Source organism: Gambusia affinis, linkage group LG03, assembly GCF_019740435.1.
Source record: "Gambusia affinis linkage group LG03, SWU_Gaff_1.0, whole genome shotgun sequence".
NCBI lineage: Eukaryota > Metazoa > Chordata > Actinopteri > Cyprinodontiformes > Poeciliidae > Gambusia > Gambusia affinis.
In genome coordinates this window covers 9,663,236-9,680,858 of record NC_057870.1, presented here as the reverse complement: position 1 = coordinate 9,680,858, position 17,623 = coordinate 9,663,236, and the positions used below count along the sequence as shown (strand labels likewise).

The following is a 17,623-nucleotide window of genomic DNA, read 5'->3' as shown; positions in this document are numbered from 1 at the left end:
TAGAAATTATGCAAAACTTTGAGGCGTGTGCAGACATCTTCACTTAATTCTGTGACTTGAGGTTGTTGCGGCTACAGCTAACTACCTGCTAATATACCCTACAAGGGTAACTCTAGCTAGCTTATATTGATTATGGGTTGGTGCAAGTTTATCTGCAGTTGTCTGGATGACATTCATTATAGCCATTGGTTAACGTTTGTTGCCACCTAATACGATTTATTTATTTTCGACTTTCTTTTGTATGTTTCTGTAGTGATACAGGTCTTAAATGCCATTCGCAATGGTCTTAAAAAGTCTTGAATTTGAGTTGGTGAAACCTGCAGGACCTTGTAAAAGTTATTTATCAATTGATAGAATATTTTACTTTTTCTAATATAGGATGAAACAAACAAAAAAGCATTTTAAATTTTTTTTCTCCCCTCCAGGGTTTTTTTTTTGTGGGCTCCAGTGTCTCTTATATGAAAGTAGGCTGACAGGAAAGGGTGAAGGAAAGGGCTCCCATACAAATATGACCTGACAAAGAGCGCCACTGTCATTAGCTATAGGCTGGACGAAGAGGATCCATATGTAATGTCCCACACACAATGAGCAGGATACCACAGAGGTTAACAAATGGCTCCAATGCTCACTGTTGGAGAACTGCTGCAAAGAGTGGTGTCTTTTGGTCAGTAATTCTCCATAACAACCATTAGACACAATCTACGTATCTACTGGCTAGTTGGTAGACTTTACTGGCCTACCATAATAAATATAAATGTGGATTGTGGTGACCTCTAATGGGACTTTAACTTTCTGCAAAGAACCGCCACTGAATATGTTTATCGAAGTTTTTGAGTTCAAGATTTACTGCAACAATCTACATATTTACAGTCTTTTTCTATTCACATCTGTAGTTGCTTATGTCTGTAAATCAGACCACTGTTGCAAGTTGCTGCTGGGTCAGCGTTTTTATTTTCCCCCAGACAGTGTACCTGCTCTGTGCCAATTCAGGACGTTAACCCTTTGTCTCGTGCTCTCAGGGGCAGCAGCGGAGAACATGCTCGGCAGCCTGCTATGCCTTCCCGGTTCCAGCTCTGTTCTGCTGGACCCCTACGGCTCCACCATGTCAGAGACCACGAGCGAGGCTTGGAGCGTGGAGGTCCTTCCAAGTGACTCAGGTGGGAACGAAGGGTAGATTCTGGACTGGCTCCAGTGTCATATATTGTTCTGCAACTAAATGACAGCCTCAGATGTGCATTTGAACACACGTGTTTATGTGTGCACATTTATGTTTCTTCAGTACAGTGGGGGGAATACCAGATGTGTTTTCCATCGCATTCCACACTAGGAACGTATGCGCACATCTGTCATCGTATTTCTGTACACTTGCCTGTCTTTCAGGGCAGCTCTGCTTGTGCCAGTAAAAGGCAGCTAAGGGTTTCCTTAGAGGGACCACCAGGTGCGATTGCACCTGTGACAGCAGCGGGGAAGGAAGCACAAGGACAGCAGCTGTCCTCAGTTTACAGCCAGCCTATAGACTGTCAGTTCTTTATCTGGACAGACTTGCCAAGCTGCTGCTTTGAGACCAAGTTTGTGAATTTCCTTCTGCAACATCAGCACTCATCGCCGCTTCCTCGCGTCCTTATGAACCACATTAAAGTTCTTATCTTATATCAATTAGAGATGCCCTGTCTGACTTCCCATTTTTGAAAACGAGTGCTTTGTGGAAATCGATAGAGAGCTTTGTTAACAGTCTTAAGTGTTTCTTTGAAAAGCTTGGGCCTGTGTTAATTAAAGCAGTGCAGTATTTCAATATGTGCATTGCAACAAAAATGACATGCATGAGTGTCTTGATTGCTTTTTTTTCTTTTTTGTTCCATTTGTTGCCTCCGTTCTGCTCGATAATGGTGCGAAATCGTGCTCAGTTTGAGCACAGTGCTTGTTTCATGGCTAGGCAGCAGAAAACTACACTCTAAAGAGCACTTCAGCAACGCATTATTACTAACGAGCATGCAAACGAGCACTGCTGCTAGAATAAAGCCTCTGGGTCATTCCCAACAGCACCACAGGGTAGCAAAAAAAAAATTGGATGCGGTTGCTTTATTGTTTAGATTGGCACTTATAAGGCTAATAATGATGTAGGCTGTGTTATGTTTTTCATATGTACATTTTTGCTTCCCTGACAATCATAGCAAAGTGAGTGAAAAATTTTAAAAAGGCCCATGTATGAGTTACAGTGGGATCTGAGTGTTTATGTTGTGTGAAAATACTGATTTTTGTTGTTGTTTCTAAGGGTTTTGTGAGTTATTTCTAAAGAGTTGAATTTGTGTTTATTGCAAGCAAGGGAAAAGTTCAAGAGTTTTCTTTCAGCCAGCTCACTGGTAGTGCTCAGTCACTGAGGGAAGGAGCATAACAGGGCTGGGTGATGTGGCTTAAAGATAAAGTGTTTGATTTGATTTTATTTTAATCATCCCTTCTGCGAGTTGAATGACAGAGCTTTAGGACAAGGCTATGAACCATTAGGGCATAATAAAAAAAATTTACTTTTGAATACTAGCCATGAGAAAAATACATAAATATGAATTTTTTTCATGAAACAGTTTTGTTCTTGATTTGTCTGCAGAAGCCCCAGACCTGAAGCAGGAGGAGCGTCTACAGGAGCTGGAGAGCTGCTCTGGCGTTGGCAGCACCTCCGATGACACCGAGGTCAGAGAAGTCAGCTCGAGACCCAGCACACCAGGCCTCAGTGTTGTCTCAGGTATATGTGTAATCAAACCCAAAAAAAAGACTGCTTTGTTTGTTTCTGTGTCCTAAAAACTTTGAGTCCTCTTTCAGTGTTTGACTCTTTGACTCTGTAGTGTTTGTTTTTTTTTGTTTTTTTTTTTGGGGGGGGGGTTTTGTCCTTTGGAAAGATATTAATTGAACTGTTTTGGTGTGTTTGGGTAGAAACAGAATACCTCTCTTTCCCAGGCTCTTTGTTTTAGAGCAGTCATGTTGCTGGGAGGATAGCTAACCCGCATAGTTGCATTGGTGTGTGACTTTTTCTGAGTGACACAGGGGTTAATGCTGGTCGTTTCGTCCGTGGGCTCAGGTGGAACGTGCAGTTTGGAAGTAGTATTCTAGATTAAGAAGCCAGCGGTGACATTCCTGGCTCAGCTCACGGGAGGAAAGTCCCACAGGATCCTGCCGATGGATAGTCCACTTCTGATGATCATTCTTACCCGTGTCTTTCCCTTAACCCATGGGAGCTTACGCTACCAATTTAAAGTTCCCACTGGGTTCCCACCTGAGAGAGACAATACAGCAAAGTCTAAAGACAAAAATATCCTCTTTTGTTTTAAAACCATTGCACATGCACTTTTCTTTTCCTTTTTTTTTTGACTGGTGCCAAGTTGAAACATCTATCTGCAGAGGTGATATTGAATTTGCTTTTAACCTCAAAAAAACTGTTCACTTTGTACATGTTCACTTTGTACATGTTGACTACAGGTATCAGTGCGACCTCAGAAGACATCCCAAACAAGATTGAGGACCTGCGGTCAGAGTGTAGCTCTGATTTTGGCGGGAAGGACTCCGTGACCAGTCCTGATGGCGAGGAGTCGGGTCATGGTAGGACATTTTAAATTTTTTTCCCACTGCTGTTTACATGGTCTAATCCACATTAACTGGATCCTTTTTACCGAAACTGCTACCACTTCCATACTTTCCACACAACTAAACGACTGCTTTTAACCTATGTTAATTTTTTCAGACCTTATTCTTACATTGTATTACATTGTTCTGATATTTATATTATCGCAATCTATTCAAAATGACAGTGGATGGTAATCAGGAATGAAAATATTTACATATGTATAAGTGTTTGGAGTTCTGGTCTTGAGTCAGAAAACATATATATATATATATATATATATATATTTATTTTTTTAATCTAATAAGAAATGCTTGGAGAAAAAGAGTAAATGGCTGCTGTAAATAGATTTTCAGCTTGAACAACCCTTACTGATGATTGATGATTGGCAACCCCTAAATCTAATCAGGTTCTGATTCTAAGTACTAACGATTCTAAGCACTCTTCAGTGTGGAGGTTCTTACTGACCAAAGATAACTAAAATCTGCCTACTATCACGAACAGTTGGATTGTTAGAAAGTTGGTTTTTCGACCGAGTTTTCTATGGAGGTAAATCTGCTGTTCACTCAGGATTTATAACATAATTGGCTAAAATTTATATAGTATAAATAAATTGATTGGGTATCTAATTTGAATTTTTATGCAAATTCTTTTTCCCCCATCCAGTTTGACCACTACGTTACCCCTAACCTCATGGCTAACCCTGTGCATCATCACTACAGTTTAAATTCATTCGTCTTTAGGAACTCTGTTAATTGCTTCGTTGTTTTCATGCGTCTGCAGGAGCCCACCATCTCACATCCCCGCCTTCACAGTCCGATTCTTTGCTCGCCATGTTTGATCCACTCTCCTCTGGTGAAGGTAATTTTCAATTTCACAATGTTTTGTGGGCCTTCAGAGCTAGACATCAGCATGGGCCCCACTTGAGTCATGTAAAACTGAAATGATTCATTATGACTTATAAGGACATAAAGGGAAATGCCCATTCTTTCAGCTAATTTGGTGTTATAAAATGTTCAGTTTTAGCTTCTGTCAGTTTTTTATTTTGCATTTTATTTTGTGGAGAGGAACAGTTTGAGAGGAACAGTACTGTCTGTGTCTCTAAGGCAAGGTGAGGGGATGACAGGTTGAGAGACCTCACCCCAGGCTCTTTGGCACTGTCCCCTTGTCCCACTGTGCTCATGGCACAAGGCTGCCATTGGAAGCTTTTCAGGAGAGAGTCTACCCTTGGAACAGGTGGCCTACCTCCACCTAGGGCTCATCTCCCACCAACATCTCTCTTTAGCTCTCTCCCCCCCACACACAGAGTTTTTTTTCCTGCTGATTAGGTTTCAAGTGGTCTCTCTAGAACCAGAAAATGGTTTGATACAGAGAAGAAGTACCATTTCATAAATATGTTTGAACTTTTTAGTCAAGCATAATTCACATCTGCAGAAGATTTTAGAAAACTGGTCAATTACTTTGAAAATAGAGATAATTTACTGAACACTGCTACATATTGCCACTAGATTGCTATAGTTTTATGGATTTCCTCACTTCTTTTCTTCCTTATTGTTTTAGGCTCCTCCACAGGGACAATAGTTCGGCCCAAGGTGCACTACGCCAGGCCCACTCACCCTCCCCCTGACCCTCCCATCCCCGAAGCCAGTGCCATGGGCCCGGACATACGGCACTCCATTTGCACAGCTCAGTGCTTGGCCCAGGCTGAGCTCGAGCAATCAAAGCAGCGCCATTCCTTCCCCGACAGACTGGTCCGCAGTCGCAGTTCTGACATTGTGTGCCCGGGCCGCCGGCCCACAAGCGACCCCGGCCTTAACAGGCGGGTGGCGGTTGAAGAGCGTGACCCTCCCGGAGCTTTCGCCACCGGACCTTCCTCTTCGCCGAGCAAGGACTCCCTGAAAGGAGAGGTAACAAGATCTATGGTCAAGTTCTGTTTTATTTACACTGTCATAATCTGTGTTTTACTGCTCATAAAGCAGACATTTGTCTTTTTTTTTAGATATTGACACTTGTTGTCTTCAAATGTTCAAAATGCACAATACCTAAAAGAGTACACCCAATATTAAATTAGTTAATTCAATATACTAATTGCACTGACAGTGGAACTGAGCTCCTGGACTGATTCTAATCTGTTGAATTACAAAAAGAATATTTATTTATGTTCTCATTGAACTGTTTAAGTCAAGCCAAGTACTGTTAAAATCAGCATCTTCCTAGATTACTTTTCATTGTCAAAATTACATGAAATAAAGCTTTGGATTATTTCACTTTATGTGCAATAATTTTATGAGTTTTGTTTTTTGAAATCATTGCCAAAAAAAACCCACTTTCACATATTCAAAATATTTAAGTTGAACATGTAAATGTGGTTCTTTTTGTTAAAAGCAAAGCAAAATGTTTGCTTTTTAGTTATTTTATTGGGATGTTATGCAATAGGTCTGGGAGAAAGTAGAAACAAAAACATCTTCCTCTGAAAGAAGTGACTTTCTATTAAACTGAAGCACAAAAGAAGCTATTATAAAACTCTTGCTTTTTTGGGCAATTGGCGTTATTGCCCACATGTATAAAGGAGAAGGTGTCACATATCACACATGTAGCCCTTTAAATACACTCTTTCCTGATGTTAACATCTAAACTTCTGTCCAAAGGTGGAAGACAGAAAAGACAGCGACGATGAGAAATCTGATCGCAACAGACCCTGGTGGAAGAAACGTTTTGTGTCAGCCATTCCCAAAGGTAAGGAAATGGATGCATTGTCTTCATTCATTTTTTTCATTTTTGCTAAAATTAAAAATTAAATGTGGTCATTTTAAAAGTATTTTTATGACTTTCACTTGTATTTTTTTTGGGGGGGGGGTCTTGGTAAAAACATTCTCCAAATAACTACTGACAGAAAAAATGACACTTTAAAGAGCAAAGCAAAACCAATTTATAACATGGGGAAGAGAATGATTATGTGTGATCTCTGCTCTATCACTGATGGAATTCCATTTGGAAAATAATGTTTCATGCTGTTTGAAGTTACCGCCGAGACACGTCCGGTTGTTTTTCTCACAGGTCTCTCAGCTGCAGATTTATATAGACTTTTCAAAGCTGATCAGTCTCCAGAGGAGCTTTAACTGTGTAGATGGTGTGGTTGTAGCCCTCCCAGCAGTGCTGTCAGCCTGCAGCTAATGGTCATTAGATAGACCCTCTCTGTTGTCAGCACCGATAGATGATATATCTCTTGCTGCTGTTCTAGTCTATAGCCATTTCTCAAACTTCTGTCTGCAAAAAAATCCTGCTTAATACCTTTTAGAATCATATTATTTAATTATAGAAAAAGGAATTGTGAAGCCTAAAGCAAGCCTGTCTCCAAGCCACCGCAGCGTTTGGTTTTTTGTATCATATGCCCTACATGGTGAGGCTCAGTCTGTAGTCCCCGCAAAGGCCAACCTTGTCTGTTGTGTTCCTCGCAGTGCTGTATTGGACGGCTGAGAGTGACGTCCCAGGTAAATGCTTCCACGCTGTCGTCATTTTGCAAGCTGTTAGCGCTGAAGCCGACGGCTACGCGCCACGCTGCTTCGTAGATCTCACATTAGAGCTGTAGGGCTGTGATGTGACGTGGTGTAGGCTAAGTTCACGCAGTCACGCTCCTCTTCCGTGCATCCGGTTTTATCCACCCCCGCTTCTGTTTTTATGCTAGTGTCATTCATCGTACAGTTAAAAGCATGTTTTCTTTTTGTTGCCTCAGAGGAGGCCTTCATAACTCTTGCTTTGGCACCACTTTTAATAGGATGGACATCAGTTGGAGTTTTTACTTTTTATTCACAGTTTATGAATCATGATGGACCTTTGTGGAACTCTGCTACATGCCAAAGGTTTAATTCCAGATGCCCATATATTTTTTGGCTTTATATTTTATTTTGGTCACATAAAAAAAAAAAAAAAAGCAATTGCTACAGTTTTGCTCAGAGTTTACATACGCTCACCACTGGAATGAATGGGATAGTTTAAGCTATTTATATGTAATGCTCCTTTTTCAGGAAGGTTGAAAAAAAAAAAAAGTTTTTGTTTTTTTCCCCTCACATGTCCTATCTCTGCATTTCAGGCATGCCATACAGAGAGGCTGGATGCCTGCATGTTCAGGGCAGCTTTATGCTACAACAATTTACATACATACGCCTAGATTAATATTTGGATAAATGTCCCTTTTCCTGTCTCAAAGTGACCACTTTTTTATAGCTATCAACAAAGTCTTGACATAATTTTAGCTCAATGCTCTTCATTTCAAAGAGAATGCAATTATTTAAGAAATTTGAGCCACTATCACTATCTAGTATTAATATTGCTGTTCTGGCCAAAAACCAATATTTACCAATACTATTTATGTTTCACCATAGAAACAAACAGCCCGACTTCACTGCAGCTTCAGTTAAAATCCACAAAATCCTGCACTGCATCACTGTCATGTCACAAGATCAAACAAATACCACATTGTCAACATTCTCCCTCCCTCAGTAGAAACAAATAATAAGATGGAAATAAATATCAGTTGTTAAAATCAGCCCAGTTTTAGTTATCAGACCAATGTTAAAAAATAACCTTTATGCTTATACCAATGTTGGTTCCAATACATTGTTCTTACCCATTTATGTTGGTTGAATTTTGCCTAATAGAACAGTTAAAATGCATCAGTAAATTGATCACTCTTTCAGGTTATGGGTGTATGTTAACCTCTGAGTGGAACTCGGTGAGAATTTTCATCTCAAAACATCCCATAAAATGACAAAATTTTACCGAAGTGGCCATGAACTGGTGGTGACTAATCAGCCTGTGAGGAGGTAACAGTGTTGTCACTCTTCACACGTCTCTCCTCCACAGCGCCGATGACGGCGTTCAGGAAGAAGGACAAACATGAGAAGGAAGATGCTGCACAGGATCGTGTCCCACAAGGTCAGTACTGGGTTCTTTTTTTTTTTTTTTTTTTTTTTAAAAATCCTTGTATGTCTGAAACTCTTCCTCCATGATGGGTTTTGTTTTCATGATTGTTGCTGTGCGGTTTGTCAGATGACCCAGTGCCAAGACAGAACACTCAAGTCCAGGCAGCAGAGGACATCCTGGACAAGTACAGGAACATCAAGAGGACCAGCCCGAGTGACGGAGCCACCGGAGGGGCCTCTTATGATGGATCAGGAGGTCAGCAGAGAAAACCGACACATGGGTTCAAGGCACATGATGCCTTTAGATACAGTAATTGACTTTAGTGGTGTATATTTTCAGAGCTGTGTGTGGAGGACAATGTGAATGACCCTCCCAGAGAAGATGGTCTGCAAAACATTTCTGCAGATGATATGCCAGACTCAGCCAGCCAGACGGCACAGCAGCACGATTCCAAATTCTCTTTCAGGTGAGATATTCAAAATGGTGCTTTAAAAAAAAACCCAACGAACTTTACAACTCAATTCGCCTTTTCTGACGTTTGATTGGACCTTTTCCTGCAGCGATGCAAAGAAGAAGCTGAGGTTGGCTTTGTGCTCTGCAGACTCTGTAGCTTTCCCCATCATGGCGCCGACAACAACGCGTAACGGACTGCCTGATCACATGGATCCTGAAGGTGGGAGTGATTTAGTCCAATGTAGTGATTCACACCTCATTATATGTCACAAATGAATAATAAAAACACATATTGATTAGAAATCATACAAATTTGATCTTGATGTTTCTGTAGATATGGGAATGAGTGCACTATTATTTGGCATGTACGGTATTTCTTCCAAAAATGGTGATTGAGCTGGTTAGTGATGATGGACTGCTACTAGTTTGAGCAAAACAGTGCAGAACAAGTTTTACAACTTCCTAAAAGCATATATATCTTTGTCCCTAATGCCCGTTAGAAACTAATTGTAAGCCCAAAATTTTGGCAAAATTCCCTGTTGGTCAAAGTGTCCTTTAGTAAAATAGCAAGTTTGCACAACCTCCTGACCCTGACCTTACTGTAAAAACTTGGGACAAGCTTTAAAAAAAAAATGTTCTGCATGTGTCGACACATAATGTCTCTGGTGCTTGCAAAAGCATGAAGCTTTGCAAAAAGGAACCTTTCAGTGCTTTCTTCAGCAGATACTATGAAGTTAAATTTGGACAAAATGGCAAATAGTCCCCACTCTTTATATATGTTGTTTGAATCTACAAATTCTTACTACATGCGGTATTTGGTTTCCTTTCAATGAACCAACGACTTCACATCTGTAGAATGGCCACCATCTGCCTGTTTAAGGATACAGGTGTTGCCGAGTGACTTAGTTTAGTTTAAATAAACTTAATGTCTCCTGAAGGTTGAAGAATGCCGATCCATTCTTAGCAGGTTGTTTTATCAATCCTTTCTCTATCGTCCCGTTTCTGTCAGACAATGAGATCGTCTGCTTCCTGAAGGTCCAGCTGGCGGAGGCCATCAACCTTCAGGATAAGAACCAGATGGCCCAGATTCAGGAGACCACACGCTGCGTCAGCCGTTTCGATGCGCGCACCAGCAGGAAGCTGCTTGCCGCCATCGCGGAAGATTACAGGTAACTCAGAACTCCTTTAGAGATCGGGCCATTCAACTCATGTCGGTCTGTAATTAATATTTTGTTGGGTTCTGTGCAGTCCCTTGAACTTTGTCATGTTACTACAAAATGCATTGTGCTTTATCAGGATTTTGTGAGCTCAAACGACACGTAGTGATGCATAATTGGGCAATAAGAATGGAAGTATTGCGTGTTGTTTCACATTTTTATCAAACACAACAGAGAGAAGTGTGGTGAATGATGCATTCAGCCCCCTTTTTTCTGGACACACTTAAATTACTGCTAAAAATATTTACCATAAAACATGTGATGACATAAATATCCACCCCCTTTCAGCTAGTTTTTAGTAGATGCAGCTTTGACTGCAATGTCAGCACAGAGTTGGTGTGGATAGGTCTCAGTCAGGTTTACACATCTGAACACTGGACTTTTACTTCATTCTTCCTTGCTAAGCTGTTCAAGCTGTAATGGCAGCCAGGAACTCGACTTAACCAGTGAAAGGACCTTCCAGACACAGCAGTTGTTTTACTACAATGACTTGAGACATTCACTTCCCTCAGGTAATGTTCTTTCCACTGGTTGTGAGACTACTGGCACCAATTGACTGGACCTCTGTTAAATTAGGTCAGTCAATTTAATGGGGGTAAATATCACTGCAGTCACTTTTTGTCAATTTATAGAAATTACTCTTCACATTAACTTTGAGGGGAATTTTTGTTATTTATTTTTTTCCCCCTAAAGAAGCCACATTTTGTAGAATCTGTCAAAACTTGAAACTTTGTGTTCCAGTCTGACTGAGTTTGAGCTTTTAGCACAGAGGAATGAGCAAAAATGTGTAGTTCTACAAACTAATGAGATACGTACTAAATATTAAAGAATAGCACATTAATCAGATAACTGAACCTCATGTGTAATTTTTCTTCCATTTTCACAGTTATGCACTATTTTGGATCTCACAATATCCCAATGGAGTACATTAATGTTTATTGCTATGTGAAAAAAACGTATAATAGACAGAAGTGCGAATACTTTAGAGAAACTGTATATTTTGGGGGGTTCATTTGAAGAGTCAGCATGTAGGACATTCTAATAAGCAGTAATTTTTGTGTTCTCTTCAGGAAGCGGGCTCCATACATAGCCTACCTAACCCGGTGCCGCCAGGGTCTGCAGACATCTCAAGCCCACTTGGAGAGGCTCCTGCAGAGGGTGCTGAGAGACAAGGAGGTGGCAAACCGCTACTTCACCACCGTCTGCGTTCGCCTCCTCCTCGAACATATGGAGACAAAGATGCTTGAGTTCATTAAAGGTATTTTTTTTCTTTTTTTTTACCATCTTCTATGTAGCTAAACCCATACTGAGCATATTGACTTGCCAGCCTTGAGAGGAGAGATTCTGACAATCTTACTAGGGTATTTCTAACACTTTTTGACATGTTATACATGATTTACAATGCCTTTTCTCTATATTGCTTGTCAGTCACAGCACTAAAACAAATTGTACTGATTAAATGTTTTAAATCTAAAGTCCTACTTTATTGGTGTTTATTTTCAAGCGATTTCCTGTAACTCTTCACATCATTTCAAGGCAAGTTTTGGCACACGAGCATTCGTTATTGTTCCTGTGCTTGCCTCAAGCTTTCCAGGGGTGCACAGCAGCCGATGACAAGACTGCAGCAGTGGAGGATTTTCTGCGGTACTTGTACGGTGCCATGGCCCGTGATGCTATTTGGCAGTATGCAAGCGAGGACCAGCTGCAGGATGCCCAGATGGCTATCGAGCGCAGCGTTATGAACCGCATCTTCAAACTGGCTTTCTACCCCAATCAGGATGGAGATATTCTCAGAGACCAGTGAGTGGCTGTTGCACTTGCCTTGCCAAGTAATCTTCTGATATATGTAATATGTGAACTCCACATGTGCCATGCTGGTCTCAAATGGTGTTGTTTTTGTTGCACGCAGGCTGTTCCATGAACACATCCAGCGGCTTTCAAAAGTTGTGACGGCAAATCACAAAGCTCTGCAGATCCCAGAGGTATTATCTTGATGACTTTCTTTCCCCTGATGCATTCATAAAGAACAGGAGCTACTGCTGCTGTTCAAGAAATTGAAATATAATTGAAAAGTAAATTTATTTAATCATTCATTTTGAAAAATCTAACGAATCATTATATTCGTCATCTTTTTTTCTGCCAATTTTAAACATCAAGGCCTCCTGCTAATTAAAACCAAAAACCTTTCTAGAAAAATCATAAAATTACACAACACCAGTAGTAAAATAATTTCTATTTCTATTTGTATTATGACCTACACCGTCATAAAGAATACTGCTGAACTAACAGCTCTTCAGCATGCAGCCACTGACCTCCTGTGTAAGGAGGTCATTGCTAAGGAAGCTGGCTTTTCACAGAAAGCTTGAACAGAACGTTGAGTAGAAGGAAAAGTGTAGCAGGTTAAATGCACGAGCAACAGAGAAACCCCAGTCTGGAGAGGAATCCCATTGGAGACATGAGGAGGTGTGGAATACAGCTACATATTGTGTTATCTAAATGCATCCTTGGAAAGTTAGGTGGAAGGAAAACATATTTGGAAATATATTGGCAATGATGATTAAGATATATATATAGAGTCTAATATCTGATTATTTGAGGTTTCATTATTACCAAGCCATCCAAATTACTTGACTGTGTCACTCAGTAATGCACCTACATAATTGTAATACATAGTTGTACTTTATAAAATCAGTTGCGAAAAGAAATATTCTCTCTTCAGTGATATTCTAATTTATTGAGCTGCACCTGTCAACAGAGTCCAGTGTTACATTAACCTGTCCTGGCTGCAGGTTTACCTTAAAGAGGCTCCCTGGCCTTCAGCTCAGGCTGAGATCAGGACCATCAACGCATACAAGACCCCACGAGACAAAGTCCAATGCATACTGCGCATGTGCTCCACCATCATGAATCTGCTGAGTCTAGCCAACGAGGACTCGGTGCCAGGAGCAGACGACTTCGTCCCAGTTCTCGTCTTCGTCCTCATAAGAGTAAGTTTTTCCTCCTCCACTTGTTCCGTCTGACATTGGGCTGAGTTAGCAGTTATCTCTTAAACTTCCAGTCCAAATTTACTGGCCAATTTTCTTGTCAGTGAATATTAAGAATGATCGTATCGGAAAAATTCTCTCTCTGTTTTGACTGCGATTGCAACACACTGTTGGAAACACGCATGTGTATGTTATTATTTTTTGTTGACACATTTCTGATTATAATCCGCCCGCTGTTGCTCGAGCCTCTTCCGTGCTCTTAATGTGGGCCCATCCCCTCGTATCCTCCCCCTCCAGGCAAACCCGCCCTGCCTGCTGTCCACCGTTCAGTACATCAATAATTTCTACGCCAGCCGGCTGAGTGGGGAGGAGTGCTATTGGTGGATGCAGTTCACCGCTGCGGTGGAATTCATTAAGACCATCGACGATCGCAAGTGAAGCAGAACAGCCACCTGTACGGGCAGACTGCGGGGGAAGGAGACTGGGAGACTGGGAGACTTCCCAACCAACTGCTCCCTCTGCACAGCTTCAGAAATCCTGGCTCTCAGCCCGGCTCCGAATTTGTATAGCTTGTACATAGCCAGAGACGTTGATAGATAACAAAATATATATTACTGTACGTATGTGGAGAAATCCAGATTTTAGCCACGGCGGGGGCGCACAATTTGGCAGCAAAAATGCTGAATCTGATTAAAAAATTTTTTCTTGTTTCTTTTAAGGTTTTTTTTGGGGCGGGGGGTTTAGTGGGTGGGTATCTGTTAGAAATTTTATGTATTCACAATTGATAATATGAGGTGAAATCAATGTAAAAAATATAATCTTATCTAAAGGGACCAGATTTCCTGGGTGTCGATCTCTGTTCTTTTGTTTTTCACCCAGGTTTGAGGGATGGGCCTCCAAATTAATGTCATTGTAATGTTTATTAATAGCATTTCGTCGCAGGGGGTGTGGGGATTCACAGTTATAGCTGCTGATGGGATACAGTGAGATCAGTCCACATTTAACGATACTCTCATAAAGTTTTCAACAGTCGGGCAGCTTATTTCAAGAATTGTTTACTTCAATCTTTTCCCAAAATTTCACTAATTTGAACAGACGGGGCCTACATATGTGTAACAACTTCAAGGTATTTATACGTGTCGCTCTATTTAATGCTTTGTGTAACTTTAAGAAGAAAAAAAAAACAATGCATATCATGTCTGAGGTTATAATAAACTCGTTTGAAATGCTTGAGACAGGAAGGCACCTTAGCAGGGCGATTAAGATGTACAGGGTTAACTCATGCACAGAGCAACAGTGGCATTTATGGATATACTGAAATAGTGCCTTTGATGTGGGGGTGCTCTGTACAGGTTTTTCATTTGTTTGTTAATCCAAAATAGGCACTGTCCCCCATCCACATGCACACTCCATTGGGCCACTGAAGACCCCTTTATGTCCCTCTGCTGGAACACGGGCAGCGCCACAATTCTCACCGTCACGGCTCAGATGTGTAGGGTTTTTGTTTTTTTTGTTTGGTTTTTTTTCAAGCACCTGAGCGGGAACAAAACAAAATAATAATAATAAAATAAATCCCAACCTACCTCAGAGCTGTACCCAATGAGCCTAAAATCAGATTAATTGTCCTGCATTAATTGACAAAAGAGTGCTGGATCACCTTTACACTGGTTTAAAAAAAAAAGATGAATATAGAAGAGAAGTTGAATATTTAATTGAACTACTGTGATATCTGTTGTGCCATCGTCTCTCTTTATCAAAGCAGCCTTTTCTGTTGATGGCATTGTGATAAGTTTTGTAATGTTATACCTGAGATTCCCATGTTTCCGTGTGGAAACCGTTTTGGCCGTCTACCTCCTTACGAGTTTGACAAAAGGGACTTGTATTTATGTGCGCTTGTTTCTTTTTCTTTTTTTTTTTCTCTCCCCCGGTCACGATGCATTGTGATGGCTCAGTATCATTTTTTTCTTCCTCGTTTTGGTTTAAGCATGCCATTAACTATCCAAAAATGACTTTTCTTTTTTTTCCCCTCCCCCTTCCACTTTAAATCCTGCTTCATTTTTCTGCACGGTTGTGCCACATGCATTATAGTTTTCAGCGATCCATTTCTTTTCACAGTTAATGACCTGCCAGCACAGTACACAATACGATAAAGATCCAAAACCAAGAAAACAATCAACACTATTGACTTGTTACTGACTTTTGAGTTGATGCTAAAGTGATTGGTGTAGGTGTGAGAGGCTTGTGCGACCTGTTGACCCTGTGCCTCCTCTTGCATGAAGTCATCGGATGGTCTGCGCATCCTCAGTCGTCATAAACCGTAGAATAGGATTAGTGCCACAGACCTGCAGCCGAACCTGCAGAAGGATGCAAAGCTTTGTTTTTGTGTCAGCGATACATGCATATCAGAAAAACTGTATATTTTGCACAAAACTTGTTTTCCTGGAAGATTCGACAGGGAGCAGTGCATTTTATTTTATTTAATTTTTTTGCCTTTAACCTTCAACGCAACTAATGTGATTAAAATGAATAGCAGTGTTACAACATCTCATTGATTTCTGTTTCAAGCTGATGAACAAGCAATGGTCAACTTCACAACCTAACTTTCTGTTTTTTTTTATTGTTTTGTTTTTTTCTTCTCTCCCCCCTCTTTTCTTAACTCGCGTCTGCAACAGCACACAAGCAGGTTCTCTGTGTGTGCGCGGTGCACTTCCTCGCAGTCAGAGTAATGAATCCGATGAGAAAACCACGCACTGGAAAATCAAGTTGCAGGTTGCATCTATACTACTTAGCTTTATGTGATGTCACTTTAATTGGGGAATACATACTCCACAGATCGGATCAAATTACTCGGACCCGGCCTTGTGTGTCAGCGTGTCCTCAGACAGCCAATTGCAGCAACAGTACTACTCATGGAGAAAACAAATTATTGTGCAAAAAAAAAAAAAAAAAAAAACTTTCTGCAAATGAAATTGAAGTCTTTATTGTAAGCAACCAGTCTAAAGAGTTTGTGTCAGAGCTCTCCTCCTCTGCTCCCTGAACCACTGAGAGTTTTAAATTTTGCATCCGATTAGTAAATTTATTTTAAGCTTGCACAACTCTGACATGTGGGAAAGGCCGGTTTGTCTTTACTGTGATTAATGCATTATGTAATTCTTTAAAAATAAATAAAAGCTGCAGACATTTTCCTTCCCCTTTTTTTTTCTTTTTACTTTTTTCCTCAACAGCTACAAAAAAAAACCAACCACCCATTATAAATGAACAATAATGTTTGATCACTTTGAAGCTCCTTGAATAGTCAGAGCTGTATCTAGTTATTCGCACAACAGCTGCAAAAGGTTATACACACAATGCACAGAATATAACTGTTGGAGGGAACAACAGAGGTGCACTATCCACAAATAGCAACGTCTCTGCAAACATTTCATTACTGCTGAGTGGAGTTTCAGTGAATTGTAATTGGAGATATTCCCCTGTCTAAAAGCCCTCCTTCCTTCACCGACTGCCTTCCCTAATACCTTTCTTTTCACCATCATAAACTTGTTCGTGAGGTGCTTTGTGTCCCCTGACGATATCTCTTAATTGTTCATTTAAATTCAAATATTGGTGAGTAAAGTTAATTAGCAGCATAAGCCAGTGGCAAGATTGGATCTTTTAGACTTTTGATGCTCAACAGATCTGAGCTGCACAGAGGTTTGTTTTAAATTCCAACTGCTGAGCAGGCTTTTTAAATGTATTTATTTATATAAATAATGATATACTAGTTTCTTGTGAATGTATTCGTAGCTCGTTCACATGTTTTGTTCAGCGCATTTTGGTGATGATTTTTATGGGATGTATACCAACACAAGGCAGTGCATAATTGCAAATCGGAAATCTGGTTTTCCATCATTTCCAAGTTTTTCACAAAGCCTCTGAAAAGGCTGAAGTTTCATTTGTAATCGAGCCCCTTTAATCTGGTACAGCTAAATAAAATCCAGTGCAGCCTATTGCCTTCTGAACTATTGGTATTGGTAAACAAAGTCCATCTGTGTGATAAAAGGCTGTAAGTCTTTCACAGCATCATGAAGAACAAGAGACACAGCAGGAAGTTGTGGAGAGATTTAAAACGGGATTAAATTCTTAAGATTAAGCTTTGTACAGAGCAAATCTGTCGTCCATAAACGAAAGCCATGGCTCGATTCCAAACCCACAGAGATGACACGGAGAGGTGCATTATGCTCTAGATGAGCTGCAAACATCCACAGCTCATGTGGGAGATCCTACTGGCAGGATAAATGTCAGCTGTTCCCAGCCACAAATTTATGCTTTTATGGAAGTATGGCAAGATTAAAGTTAACAGAAGGCCATTAGAAGTCTTGGACACAACCAAAAGTGTAACTGTTTTAGGCTCAAAAGGTGTGTGGTTGCATAACTTAACACTGAACATGGGCGTGAAC

General features: G+C 40.5%; 1 protein-coding gene across 3 annotated transcripts in view; it reads left to right on the top strand.

Moving 5' to 3' along the window:
• gapvd1 (GTPase activating protein and VPS9 domains 1) overlaps positions 1–16,372 on the top strand; it is a 34,566-nt gene extending 18,194 nt beyond the window's left edge. For all 3 annotated transcript variants that reach the window (XM_044110813.1, XM_044110812.1, XM_044110811.1), the window contains 16 exons: positions 1,020–1,157; positions 2,603–2,737; positions 3,469–3,588; positions 4,394–4,471; positions 5,171–5,517; positions 6,259–6,346; positions 8,474–8,545; positions 8,660–8,788; positions 8,873–8,999; positions 9,094–9,206; positions 9,996–10,155; positions 11,274–11,461; positions 11,790–12,003; positions 12,113–12,185; positions 12,993–13,190; positions 13,485–16,372. In XM_044110813.1, coding sequence (XP_043966748.1) covers positions 1,020–1,157; positions 2,603–2,737; positions 3,469–3,588; positions 4,394–4,471; positions 5,171–5,517; positions 6,259–6,346; positions 8,474–8,545; positions 8,660–8,788; positions 8,873–8,999; positions 9,094–9,206; positions 9,996–10,155; positions 11,274–11,461; positions 11,790–12,003; positions 12,113–12,185; positions 12,993–13,190; positions 13,485–13,625 — 2,321 coding nt within the window. In that variant the 3' untranslated portion in view covers positions 13,626–16,372. The remainder of the gene's footprint in view (positions 1–1,019; positions 1,158–2,602; positions 2,738–3,468; positions 3,589–4,393; positions 4,472–5,170; positions 5,518–6,258; positions 6,347–8,473; positions 8,546–8,659; positions 8,789–8,872; positions 9,000–9,093; positions 9,207–9,995; positions 10,156–11,273; positions 11,462–11,789; positions 12,004–12,112; positions 12,186–12,992; positions 13,191–13,484) is intronic.
• The last annotated feature ends 1,251 nt before the right edge of the window (positions 16,373–17,623 follow it).